Genomic DNA, 14,719 nt, shown 5'->3' with positions numbered 1-14,719 from the left:
TATAAGGATATAATTTGCAGAAATACTCTTATTCCCAAAGATTTTTTTCTTGGTGCCAGCCCAACACATAAAAGTATGAAACATGACATTTTGCTAGCGTATCAACTAATCAAATAACCTACTGAGGGCTGGGAATGTAAACAGATTTTACAGTTTGAAACTCAGGTAGTGGCACTCTGCTATAACTTGTTACACAAAACTCCTTGGCGTCAGAGAAGTAACGCCGACTCTTATATAATCCAAATCTGTGAAATCTGAGTTTTTTGAATGATCGAGTATGGGTAGCTTACTCATTTTGAAAAGATTCTTCATGTGACTTGTCCAAATGTGACTTTAAAAGAGGCAGACAATTGACTTAACTTATAGAATAAAATAATAACACAACTTCATTGAACTGTTTGCATTTTTTTTGTTGGGAGTTACTTGGAATTGATAGAGAAAACCCAAAAAAACTATCACAAACAGTAAAAACAACAATAACAGCTACTGTCTGTGCTCAGAGTCTTCCTGATGAAAGCTTCTAAATATCACAATACCAGAACTTGCTTTGAAGACTATAAACAGTTTTTACAGACCAACAATAATAGTGCAAAGATTTTCATCATAATATCATTAGAGGCTTGTATTATTTACCACTAGGTGGGGTTCTGAGTATTTCTTTCCAACTTCTTTGATATTCTACAGTTTCAACCTTCTCAGATTGAAAGACAAAAAATAATAATAACATGTAAAATACTGTGTATATACAGTAGGAGTTGCTGACTCTCTGACAAGGATACAGATTCATAGCTGTACAATAGCTATTCCTCTTCTTGTCCCAATACATTGCACAATTACAATTAATGGCTACAAAAACAGAAGGAAAGATGATGATTTCAGTGCTGGGACAGCACAGAATTGCACAGCAAATTACTGTTAGAAATTGTATGATATAAATTTGTAGTTGTGATGCAAATTAAGTTGCTACTTGTGTGAAATGGTTGCTTCTTGTTCTTGATACACTTATGGTCCCTCAATCTAGGACACACTCGAGTAGGCTCTAACACTGCAATAAATGAAAATGGTAGAATATTACTTCATCAAATGCAAACAAAAGGAAACCCAAGAAGGAAAGCGTTAATAAAGGTGATTGATGTACTTAACTGAGACTGCAGCCCTGAAAGGAAAATCTGGACTTCACCATCTTTCAGGTGGAGAAAGATAAAAATAATGACATTAAAATTGTGGATTTTAAAATCCATTTGATATTGTAGCAAATATATAATATATACAGACAAGCCTAAATCTGAAATTGGAAAAAAAAATGATACAAAGATGCATTAGATCTGCTCTTATTGAGAATGTCAGATTGGTTATGACACTTTGGCAAAGGAAAAATGACTTTTAATAACTTTTGGGCTTTAATAACTTTAATTTATAATACCTTCACAGAGTGGCATTATAGATTATCCTCTACCAGTATAGCAGTCTGAAAATAACTGTTAGCTGAACAAACAGCTATTCCTTTTGATAACACATGTTCTCTTTATTTAAAGAGACAGAATATTTGAATTTTAACCATAGAAAAAATCCCCTAGTCTATACACATAACAAGTGTGGTTTATTTTAGATGGTTAGGTCTACTATACAAAAGGAGAGAATTCGCTCTCAGGCATGGAAGTGGAATTAGAAATCCTGTGTCAATCTGGTGCATGGGGCAGTTTGTGTATAACCTTTTTCAATTTGTAAAGCAGTGAGCTATCCTGAGATCCAGCTGTTTTAACATCAGCTAATTGATTAATTGAGTGAAAACGTGACAATAGTAATTAGCAAACTTTAGACTGTCAACTATGACTTAATTCTGAGAGACAAATTGTGGATTATTTTAAATATGTGCCTGTTGTTTATAAATATACAATCGATATTAACATGCTTTGTACAACTCTAAGCTCACCCTGCTCTCAAAAAAGCAAAAATGATCTTTTTCATGACTTCAGCCCATACAGTATTATGCATTGAAAAAAAACTGAATGAATAGCTCAAAGTAGCATAACTGTGCTTGTACATCAGCTGGCTTTACACGCTTCACTACACTTTCCTGATAAGACTTTCAGTCATCCTTTTTGTATAAAACCTGAAAACGCCAGAAAAATTAGGATGAAGGCAGAGAAATTAATGGCTCACAGATCTTTTTTCTAGAGTGCAGACTTGAGGGTGTTTGAAGAGAATAAATTGTTTCTTTTTCCCTCAGTTAAACATTTAACAATTCTATTTTGCATGCACCGCAAATGTGGAAAATGTTAAACTATGTGAACCAAGCAATTAGAGTTTTGAATTCATTGAAATCTTGTTTAAGTTAATTGTTTAATCAATAAGAGTACTAGCAGCAGAGGAAATTCAACATCTGGATTATTATGTTTTTTCCTTACCCAAAATGCCCAAGGTGATAAACACATCATATCTTTTTAATATCTTATGCTTTGCATTATTTCACTGTAGCAGTCTGCAAGCTTCAAACAGGAGCCATTTGGTTGTTCATTCAAGAGAAACAGAAGCATATACAAATAGAAGCATCTTATTTTGTGGGTAACCACACAAGTCTGTATCCATATGGACTTTCTGCTGGGGTATCGAGGCAAAAGTAATGCAAGACGTAACAATCAAGATGTGGTCTATGCTGATCTGCTCCATTACATAATATTGCTACAGCCAGCAATTAAGAGGCTAATTATACTGAAGTCCTGCCAATCAGAGCCAATAGAAAAGTGAGACCAGAGAGGAACTAATGCAGGGTCAAACATATTTCCTGGAGGGCCTTTGTGTTTATGACTTTGTGTTTTTGTTCCACTGAATGTCTCAGCTACTTAGCTGTTCTAATCATTAAATTATCTAAATAATTGTAATACATTACTTCTAACTATGAGCCAAGGTGATTCATACACCCGTTCTATTAGAGAAGCGAATATTTTGAGTAAATAATAGCAGACAACATTAAGACAATTCTTACACCTTTCTGTGACAATAATTAACGTTTTTAATTGACAACTCAAGCAGGGACAAAAACAGGCACCCCTGAACTAGCATAAACACGAAGCATAATGTAGTACAAATCAGCGATAGTTGTATTTAATTGACTTCTGAATGTTAACCCCCGATGCCTTGGAGAAAAATAAAATGTGAAGGATCATCTTCATGTTTTTTTGACAAATTAAAAACTCTTTCTTTAAAAGTTCAACCTTTTCCAATTAAAAATAAAATATCCTTAGCTTCAGACGGTGAACCCCAATAACTTAAGAGTAAAAACCCCAAAAGTTAAGTTGCTGACCTTGGTGCTGAAATAACGCGAAGCCCGATTCGAGAACGCAGTCAACGCTCGGGCAAAAGGTACTTAATAGCTAATTAAATATTGAAAATGTACACATTTTTAAGTCTACAACTTACCCCTGTCCTCTTTCAGGACCATCACCAAAGCACTTATTAATTTAGCTAAAGAATAAAAAAATAACTGTAACGAATGCGAAATAATTATATTGTTTAAATAATTAGATTAAAATGTTAGAGAGCGGTAGTCAACGAGTGTAACTTTAATCTCCCCTGGTCATAGGCTATTTTTAAGATACTGTAGCATTAAGTCAAAATGATAGATTCATCATGTATTATTGTAAAGATACGCAATGAGAACACATAATTAAATTCACAGAAGTATTAATTAATTTGTCATTAATTTACAGCATTCGCGATAATTCATTCAGATTAGTTTTTAATTAATTCATGTAGGATGTGGTGAAATATGGAAATGAACGTTTTCCTAAATAAAAACACGATGAGGTAAGGCAATTTTAGACAGCATTTTCCTTTAAGATGATGTAAGAGTTTATTCCCCAGGATGGTTTCTCCCTGCACTGCTGAAGCAACATCAGCTCAACCGTTTTTACTCGGTACCACCCTGCTCTGAAGGCACCCAGAGCATCATCGCATCTCCACACTCGGCTCGGGCAGTTCAGACAGAGGCGCGCACACAGTAGCCAATTTCATCAGTGCAGCCACCAGCGCACAACAGCAGCTTTAGATCCGATTGAGCTTCTGACTGCGGATAGATCGAATTGAGGCGAAATTTCGGCGATCAAGGTGGAATTCCATGTGGAACTGCGTCATATTAGTGGAATTTTTCTGAAGTTACTAAGGACCACAGAAAGATTAACCAAATCACTCATCACGCCAAATAAGTTGGAAATACCGCCAGTGTTGTGTTCTACCCAGCCCCAAGGACTATGAAGTTGCTGTGAACTTATAACATAACGTGTTTAGAAATAAGGAAATATGTGAAACCACATATTATTTCACTGACCGAGGTGAGGATTTACTTTATCTTAAGATATATCTTCAGCTGTCGTCGCCTCTGAAACATAGTAATCTAAAAATACTGCGCTTTTGAAGTTATCGACCTATAGCCTGTTTACATTTTAATATCGGACTGAGGAATCTTACCGAGTTATTCCCCTCCTCCATCCCCGTTTTTAACTAGTTTGAATGCTCCTAGGGGAGATTCTAGAAACGGATACCTTGCATTTTAAATGCATAATAATTTATTCGTTATAAGCATTTATACATATCCAATAAAACATACGTTATCTGTTGGAAATTCTACTCCTTCATTCTTTTTTAATGAATCAAACGAGATTAATCTAGCTGTACCAATGCTTGCATCAACTACCCAGAAACACTTTGGGAAGTGAATGTGTTGCTATTTTTATTTTACGGCTCTAAGATTTTTTTTTTCACCCAGTGCTGTAACAGCTTGTGAAGTAGTTTCTTTCCTTATTAGTGATGTTCTGGCTTGATAATCACTAATACCGATATTTTTGGAAAGCTCTCCTCTAGTCAAGTATTACTGTACAGACAACGGCTCGAAGATTTTCGTGTGCATGACTGAAACAATGGCTTTGAGTGGGAACTGTAGGACTTACCCGCAAACCAAAGAGCAAGGATCTGTTCAGAATTCTTTTCCCGATGTTGTAGAGCTAAATGTGGGTGGCCAAGTTTATTTCACTCGTCATTCCACCCTAACTAGCATACCTAATTCTCTACTGGGCAAAATTTTCTCGCCTAAAAAGGATCCTTCAAACGACTTGGCACGGGACACGAAGGGACGGTACTTCATCGACAGAGATGGGTTTTTATTTCGGTACGTGTTAGACTATCTTAGAGACAAACAAGTCGTCCTGCCTGACCACTTCCCAGAAAAAGGCAGACTAAAGAGGGAGGCGGAATACTTTCAGCTGCCCGAGTTGGTCAAAATTTTGACCCCCGATGACCTGAAGCAAAGTCCGGACGACCTTTTTCATAGTGATTTCGAAGAAGCATCCCAAGGGAGCGATCAAAGGATATGTCCGCCATCATCATTAGTACCATCCGACAGGAAATATGGGTTCATCACTGTGGGGTACAGAGGGTCATGTACAATGGGCAGGGAGAGTCAGACTGATGCCAAGTTCAGAAGGGTGCCGAGAATCTTGATATGCGGGAGGATTTCCTTAGCTAAAGAAGTGTTTGGGGACACTTTGAATGAGAGCAGGGACCCAGACAGACCCCCAGAGAGATACACGTCCCGGTTTTATCTCAAGTTCAAACACCTTGAGAGAGCTTTTGACATGCTGTCAGAGTATGGATTCCAGATGGTGGCCTGCAATTCGTCGGTGACAGCATCCTTTGTCAATCAATACACAGATGACAAGATCTGGTCCAGCTACACAGAATATGTCTTCTACCGTAAGTCCAGTTATTCTGACTTTCATGTGCAGATTTGCTTGTGTGCCGATTGGTTTAATTGTGTCTTGAATTCTATGAAACTACTTGCGTCTCAAGCCGGGCAAAATCCACGAACTCTTTTTACGAATTTTCTTGATTTGTAAATTTCCTGCTCAAATTTTTGCGTTCTTTATAGTTTAAAATGAAAACCGATTTTTTAAAGAGCCACCGCTAGGAGTCACACTTGTTTTAGTCATTGTACTTGATACTGAGTTCTACAACTTGAAAATCGTTCCAGTAGCTTATATGAAAATATTGTATGTAAGAAACGGACAAGCCAAGCTCAGAACCCTTATTTAGTATGTAAGCAAGTTAGCTGGAAATGAATGTCTTTCTCCTATGGTTATGAATTGGGGATTACATCTGAGAGAATAATATGTTTCTAACTTTAATTCATGAGTGCTTTAATACAGATTACAGTAAATCTAGTACTGAATATCTGATATATTCATACATCGTTTAGAAATATTATTAAACTGTATGAAGGAACAAGAGAATCTATATTTCAGATTACTGAAGCTGGCTTTGTTCATGGAAATATGTTCACAGAACAGTTAAAGGATACCATTTAAAAACTAATTCCGTATTATAATGTAGTGATTGTCTGGAAGAACTAGTGTTTCTTGAGCCACAACACAACTGTATTGTAGATGAAATATACAAATTTTGTGTGTTTGCCATGGTTCTTCGTGAAGAGATTCTGAGTTTTAAGCAGTGTTTAATGATCGTCTTGAAAAACAATAAAAATGAATTTCCTTTTTTGTCATCCTAATTTCTCTTTACATTTGTTTCAAAGTGTCAATTTTCATTTTTTTCTAATTTTGCGTACCGACAGTCATTATGAAGCACCCCTCTCTAAATAGTGCTGTCACAGCTGCCATTTAGATTGGTTGCTTCAGCCTTTTTCTCATCTTATTTCAGGACTACTAGGCAGCATTATGAGATTTTTAATAGCTCTCATAATTTTTTATGGTTCAACAAAGTACTGACACTAACTATTGTGAGTCTAGATCATTTGTTGGTTGCTTGAACTCTCCTGTCAAAAAGCAATGGAAATGAAACACAGATAATCGTGTGGAAACATTTTTTTTTAAAACTCAATTAGGAAAAAAAAGGCCATCTAGGCACAGTATGGTAAAATGTAATTGTATGTGGCCTTGGTTAAGACTACATGGCAGTAATATCAATTATAGAAGTCATTTAATTAGAAAAGGTCACATTTATGATTTCAAATTAAAAAATGCAGTTTTCTGCCAAGGTCTATACAAGCTTCTCACAAGGATTACAGTATATTCTCTCTTGAGAAATTCCTGCAGTATAACCATATGAAACCCTATGGAGATCAAACGGGACACATTGTCTGAAGTATTGTGTCAGATGCTCAATACAATATACACAGTGGTTGTGTTGCTTTTTATCATAACTAAGAAGATAAAGATGTCAGAATAAGGGCACTTCTAAAATAACACACCTATACTGTTCTGGGGCACATCCTCCTGGTTTTGGTCAGCAGTGTAACATCTGGGCCATTGTTGAAGGGCATAAATGGTCAGAAAACAGAATTTAATTTGATTTGAGGCTGAAAGAACCTGAACAGGCCATATTTTATTAACCTGTACTGGCTTTGGCCATGATCCTGAGGTTAACATCTCTGTTAATAATAAAAGTGTCAGGGGACCTTTAACATTTTCTGTGTTAGGCAGGGCCCTCTTCTGAAAGATGGGGCCTCCTATAGCACCAGTGACCTTCTGTCATACTGGAATATTTTTTTTAGATGATCTAGTCCACAGGGTACCATCTGCTTGTCCACCAACACCATTTATAACAACAATGTAATTTTCTTTATAGGTTTTCCATCAGTTTCTTCTCTTTTTAAAATATGTTTTATCTTTGGACACAACAAAGTACTTAATATATATTTTGCTTTACCTGCTTTATTTAATATCCTCATAATCAACATTTAAAAAGCTTTGTAATGCATAATAATAACATGTACATCAATATGTAATAGCAAATTATATTTCTATTGCAGTATTGGAGATAATTCGGAAGGTTTCTTTAGTTGCAGAGTCTGAACTTTGCAGAATCAGCAGTCTACAGGTACAGTATATGTAATTTCGATATGAGACTACTTTTGTAAGGATGCAAATATAATTTGAGTTTTATTTGTGCCTAATACAACTTGATCTCCTTAACAATTTGATCTCCTAACTACAAAAAAGAGCTTCATAAAAATTCATTTTCAATTACTTCTGAAAAGGTACCATGAAAAACGTTAGATTTGAAAAATGACTCACTGTTTCTGCATAAAATTGTAATTCCTTTTGTTGGGAACATAAGTTCCTTCACAATATGTAAATTTCCAAGCAACTGTATAAACAAAGATGTAAAAAAGATGTATGTACATTTCCAAATTTACATTGTTTCTTTTCAAGCCCCATTTCAAACATTTAAACATACAGACATGTTCAAATAAAAAATCAATAAAAGTCATATCCTTAAAAAGACAATTTTTTTTCCTTAACTTCTGTCTACATGATGCCTTACTTCATGCATCGCTCTAAGACTTCTTTAAGTTTGGGAATATAAGCAAATGTTATGAGTCTGAGAAAGATAAATGTTTGGTTTCTTCATTTTTAACTTGTTATTGCACTTCCTTCCATTTTCCTTTCCATGATCATAATCATGCACAACACTACATATTCTCTTACACAGAAATTAAATAATATTATTATTAAATTGTTATAGTAACTTGATAACATATATAAGATTGATTGAAAACTAGGATGCGAGACACTTGAACAACTTCAGTTTAAAACTCTCTCCTGCATATTTTGGTGTTCCAGTTAGTGTTTTGCTGAGACTGATGACAAAGTTTGGCCATGAGTGCCCCTCATCATTAGTTCTTCATTTCCTCTTTGGTGTCTCACATGAGAGAGATATAGCGCCATATGGCCAATTAAAAAGCACTTTGTTGGTGATTCAAAATACCTCCCCTTGGAAAACCTAAAGAAAATACAGTTGGTGGGTCAAGGCTTTTTTGAGGACTAGAGATGGAGCAGGCATATGGTTTGTTAATTACTTAGTTCACATGTTATTTTTTTAATTATGCACTCTTTGTGACCTTACTGACACCAATTTAGGGGTGAATATTTGTGCGAATGATGGACAACAGATAAAAAAACCAGGCACAAATATAAACCATATGTGTTATTCTGTGAATGCAAAGTTTCCTTCCTAGGATGCATGCTTCACACTGAAAAATAAAAGATTTGAGCCTGTGGCTTTGGCTGTGAGTCCCAGTGGATAGTGAAGGAATTCTGAGTGAGACCTGAGCAACACAAATTTGGAATATGGAGTGAGAGTAACATTGCCCTCTTAGGATGAAATAACTGTACACAAAATGAATGATCTGTTAAAAAAACTACAGTTGCTGTATTGTTTAAAATCAATTGTTGAATAAAGTGTATGTCAAATGCTTAGCAACTGATGATTTTGATGCTAAGCAACCCATTTTTAATGATCCCCTTTAACATAATATAAAACTCACCAGTTTGTAAGTTTTTATATCATGTTCAGAGATTTTAAACCACTTGGTGATTATTGCTCCAGAATTCTATTAAGAAGGTGGAAAAAACATCAAATCTTACATTGCTTCATTGGACCTTGGTTCTAAATTATGCCAGAAATCAGTTAGCTAGAATTCGGATGAAAATCAGCAATGGTTTATTATTAATAAACATGACAAACACTGAATTTTCATGGTTATACTTAGTTTTTTTAACTACAGGAAAGCATTCACACAGCTATAGATACTACATGCTGAATGTCAGCTAATGCACACAAATGACATATTAATTATGAATAATTATCTTTATACTCCATAGCAGGGTTTAAAGTTCTTCCAATGATTTTGTCTAGTAATTTAGCTCATTTTCTTTCTTTTCTTATATATGGAAATATATTTGAAAAATTAATCAAAAAGCAGTGTATAAATTAGGGGCGTTCAATCTTGGTTCTTTTGATTCTTGGTTTCCTTAAAGTAGAAGCACCTGAAGAGCTGGGAGAAGCTTTTGATTGTGTCCAGTTAAACCAGTTACCAGCTGGTTTTGCTATTTCTGAGCTGAATAGTAATGAAAACCTGCAGACACACTTGCCCCCTAGGACCAAGATTGCACACCCCAGCATAAATGGTTGAAATATGGTAAAATCAGAGCAAAGTGTAGACAGCACAATTAATTCCTAGTAAATCACAGAGTATTGTCATGTTGCAAACATTGTGAAACCATGTCAAAGTAAAGGGAAAACAATGCATAAATGCACCATGATATTTGAGATGGGACATCAATTTCAAACACATTTCCCTATTCCTTCCTGCATATGCAGAATAGTTAGTATTTTGCTGTTCTTTTTCAGTTTATGAAATAACATTTAGCCACATTGTCATCCATCCAGTTAGAATTGCATAATTTAGTTTGCTTTGCAGGAATCACCATTCATAGTTCCATCTGCTCTGATAAGATCTTCCAGTCCTCAGCTTTAGGCAGGAAGCTGTACTATAAAAGCCTAATGGATACGTTTTGACTCAGACTGCTCTCTTGAAAACACTGAAGGCCACCTATTATGGTGTTCTGTCGGACTGTAATTCAATTTAATGGCTTTTAATGATTTTTAATGCAAAACTCCAAATCAAACCAAAATCTTTATTTTTCCCATCATTTCAAAATAAAATGAATCTAAGTTACAACCAGATTCCAAACCTTCAAAAAAGAAACCTCTTAGAGATACATTGGTAATTAACTCTAACATGAGTTTTAATTATATGGAACTGACAAAGCATTTGAACCTATGATTTAACTATAAAATTACCTTCATGACAAAAATAAGCAAAAAATGAGCTTATATTGGCATCATTTCTAAATATTTATGTATGTGATCCATATAACATTGTGGTTAACTTTGTACTTAAAAAAGATCAGGCTTTCTGAGCTTTTAGACATACAATTAAGTTGGTGAACAGAGTGACAAATTCTTTTTCCCTCTCTATTCAGCTGCTTTGCCTACTGCCAGGCGATCTTTACCTCTGGTGCAGAGTACCAGTTGCTTTTTACAGGCTTCAGTGAGTCCTCACTGCTGGTGCATGGGCTACATCTCCCGGAAGGCACAGTTATTTACCAATTTGTTTCATAGCTATAATGATTGATAATTAATCATTCAGTGTGACAGTCAGAGGACTCACTCCAGTGTACAGCTAAGACACTGTAAATCATGTCATCATCTTGTGCCAAAACATCTCCTTTTTTCTTAGTAAGAAGCTCACCTACTGTATATCATGCTCTTAGCTTTGCTAGTCAGAACAAACTAAAGATGACTCTGTAGTTTAAGCATTATAGATTAACACTGTTAGAGGATTGATCTTCAGTGGGTATTAGTGATTTAATTGCAATGTGCATGAACCTGACTTGTTTAACCAGTCTAACTTAACACATTTCTGAGTGTTTACATTCATAAAAGGTGCTGCTAATGTATTAAATAGTGCTAATGGGATGAGAATTGTATCATTTATACAAGGTCATTTTCCAAATCTTAATTAAAGGTGTCACCATACTGTGTTTATATTAACTGCAAAGACAAGAAATGTCAGGCTGACTCATTGCAGAACGTGTGGAACTCACAGCTGTAGGTATTGTCAGATAGGGCACTGACTAAAACTGAAAAGAATCAACAGGGCACAATTGTGTATTGCATGAAAATGTGGTAGAAACTGACATTAGTCTACTGGGAAATGAAAGAGAAAACACACTAGAAGTAATTTAATAAATAAACAGTATTCACTACTTTTCTATATGAATATATCTACTATTTTTAACTTAAAAATACATTAAAGCAATTGAGCAGTGACGAATCCCAGCTGTACTCCAGGCTGCAGCTCATATAATCCATCTGGTTCACAGAGCAGAAATCTGCAAATAGCCTCACTTCTGAAAAAAATCTGAAACAAGATAGAAAAGTCAATATGATGTAAACCTACAGTAAATAGTTTCATAAGGAGGATTAGTGCTTCCACCTACCACCCAGTGTATTACCCAGGGCACTATTAAGGCTGCATTTTTATGACACTTGATAATCTGACAGGGAAGACAAGAGTGGCCTTTCTCAATCAATAAATCTGATTGCAGGCCATAATTTTAGTAATTCATCAGAACTGGCCTTTTGTTTTGAAAAGTACAGCTCCCCCGAGGCACTTGAGTCCTCTTGCAATGAAGGAGAACAGATAAAACACTCCCAAAAAAATGCCAGAAAACAAATTACGAAATTTCCAGAAGTGTGAAATCATACAAGTATAGTATATTATAATGTAAAAAGCATTGGGAAATGGTACTAGTGAAAGACGGGAAACGTTTTTAACTTAGGTTCAACAACTGGAAAGCAGCAATTTTATTTTTGCAAAGGGAAGATCAATGCTATATTGAACACTAGCTAATGTGCATGCCACAATGCCTCATAATTATAAAAAAAGGCGGCCAATATTTCTAAATATCATCCACTCTGATATCCAACCAGGAAATCAAAATGACAATCAATATCAGATTATTAGAACACATCTAATGCCCTGAAATAATTAGAGGACCCGTTGCATTCATTATATACTCGATCTTTGTGTCTTAATAGATCTTTTCACAGTCTCAAATGCATGGATATATCAGCCCACCCACACATTTGTTGGTAAGAGCTTCAGACCAAGGTTAAAAAAGCGAGATGTTGCCAGCTATCGGGATGCCTGAAATAACATGTGAACAAAATGTGCAAAAACTGAACATTTGTATTAATCCAAAAGAGCAAATTCATTTTGTGCATACTGTGTTATTACATTAAAACTTTTTTATGCCCTGTTATAAAAAAAAATGTTTTTATGCTCTGTAAAGAAACCACTTATTCGCCTTTTCTGTTGGATAAAATGAGAATAAGAAGCTATTTTACAATGAATGGACTGGCCTAGCAAGGTTGCTCATGCTGTATATTGTCTATTGATGATGTATGCCATTTTGTTAAGTTACATTATGCCAAAACTTGCATTGTTTTTGTTTCTCCTTCACTGCAAGAGAGAACACAATATTGAATTCTGCATGAGAAAGGAGCGAGCTTTCCACATTATCGTTTATAGGAACCTGTGCAATGGACCTAGGCAAAATGAAATGTGCCCAGAAAGAGATTATATTCCCTGCACAGTTTCAGAAGTTTATTTAAATGTGCAATTTTCATTATGCTTCTGAATTGAATGATTTGTGCTCCTAATGGAGTTTGAACAATGCCAGCGAAATCAGGAAGAAAAAAAAAGGCACTGTATATTTGTGGCCAGAGCTGTGTTAGGCAATCTCTCTTGTCAACATAATGGAGGTTGCGATAAGACTGCCTGAAGGCTCCTGTTAATGTGCGTCTGCCTCACACAGATGAATTATAACAGCTAGAATGGGGGTACAGAACAAAACAAACTTCCTGAAATAATCTGTAAAACAGAAGCAGGTTTTTAAAACTTTCGATTTAAATCTACAAGGTGGACGGACAGCATAGCTGTCCTCTTACTGTATGTCTAGGTGATTACATTTAGAAATATGTTAAGAAGATACACATTGCGATTCATAGAGGCCTGAAATTCTTCCACATGGGATCTGCGACCTTAGCTGCCCCTGTTTGGAGACGCTCATAAATTCATTTCTGTAAGGGTCAGCATTGGTTCATTGCAGATGTAGTAGCAGAGAAAGGGCACAGTTCAGGCATGCATTATATTTATGTTCATATTGAATGTTTCAAAGAATCCATTTCATTGATTTAAAAAAAAATAAAAATGAAAAACGTGGGAGCTTCAAACAAGAAGCTGCCATTGTATTTGTACCTATACTTGTTTTTGCATATTTCAGATAACTAAGAGGTAACAATACTTTCCCAGTGCCTTCTTTCTTAAGATTTGTAGGTAGGTCATTTAGAGCTAATGAAAAATTAAAATGCTAATTTAATGAAGTCAAATGAGGATGAACCTTTCATCAGATGAACATGCTGAAAACATACTAGCAGACTTGGGGGGTGACTTTTACCTTTACAGTCTCATCTCAAATGGGTTTAAAACTGTCACTTCTGACACAAATATCTCTCCTGTCTGTGCCAAAGACTGTATTCTGGAACAGAATGATTGCATGTGCAACAGCAGTGCAATATCTGGACATAAGTTGAGTCTCTGTGTCTGCCTGTGAAGCAGTTGAAAGTAGATAAATGACAATATCTATCAACTTGCATCAGTTATTTAACTTAAATGTTTTAACTTTTAGGTATTATTTTCCAGTACTCTATGCGGATTGCTATCATGTTGTAGTGTTATGGTCATAATAATGTTGAAGGAACCAGAATTATATATACAGTATCAACTGTACCTTGTATACCTTACACACTGAGTATTAAAATACATACAAAAATGTACTGTATGAGAGTATTAAAGCTGATGAGAACATTAAATAAGGTTTGGAGCACCTCTTTCACATAATAAAATGGAGAGCACATTTGATAAGGTTCTACAGTAGGTCAAAATAGCAGTAACAACACTTGGAGCCATTCCTCCACTGCAATGCATAACATGTAGCCATTAGCTGCACTCAGTGCTTCTTGTTTGAAGCCCAAGAAGCGGAAAGGGAAGAATTAAGCATATTTTAAGACATTTTAGGATTGCCAGTATTCTAGATTGGAAATGTTTCATTCCTGGTGTCAACTGAAGCATGAAAATGGCTCACAGCTTACAGTGAGTCTGTGCGTATAATGAAAAGAGTACTTCAACAGACTTAGTGACCCAGGACACATATGAATGCATGTATGAGTGAACATCAAAGCTGTCATAAATGTAGATTTCTATTTCAGTGCTGCACTGCAGCCATACTAAACAACC

General features: G+C 35.5%; 1 protein-coding gene across 3 annotated transcripts in view; it reads left to right on the top strand.

Moving 5' to 3' along the window:
• The first annotated feature begins 3,895 nt into the window (after window positions 1–3,895).
• The window catches only part of kctd16b (potassium channel tetramerization domain containing 16b), a 123,163-nt gene continuing 112,339 nt past the window's right edge, over window positions 3,896–14,719 (top strand). For 2 of the 3 annotated variants that reach the window (XM_069195954.1, XM_006631798.3), the window contains exon 1: window positions 3,896–5,748. In XM_069195954.1, coding sequence (XP_069052055.1) covers window positions 4,905–5,748 — 844 coding nt within the window. In that variant the 5' untranslated portion in view covers window positions 3,896–4,904. Of the gene's footprint in view, window positions 5,749–7,819; window positions 7,888–14,719 lie in introns of all 3 variants that reach the window. The other variant, XM_015349629.2, reaches the window with a different exon arrangement.

The sequence above is a fragment of the Lepisosteus oculatus genome, chromosome 11 (assembly GCF_040954835.1).
Source record: "Lepisosteus oculatus isolate fLepOcu1 chromosome 11, fLepOcu1.hap2, whole genome shotgun sequence".
Taxonomy (NCBI): Eukaryota; Metazoa; Chordata; class Actinopteri; order Semionotiformes; family Lepisosteidae; genus Lepisosteus; species Lepisosteus oculatus.
Note: the sequence above shows the minus strand (reverse complement) of the source record. Positions and strands in the feature narration are given on the sequence as shown.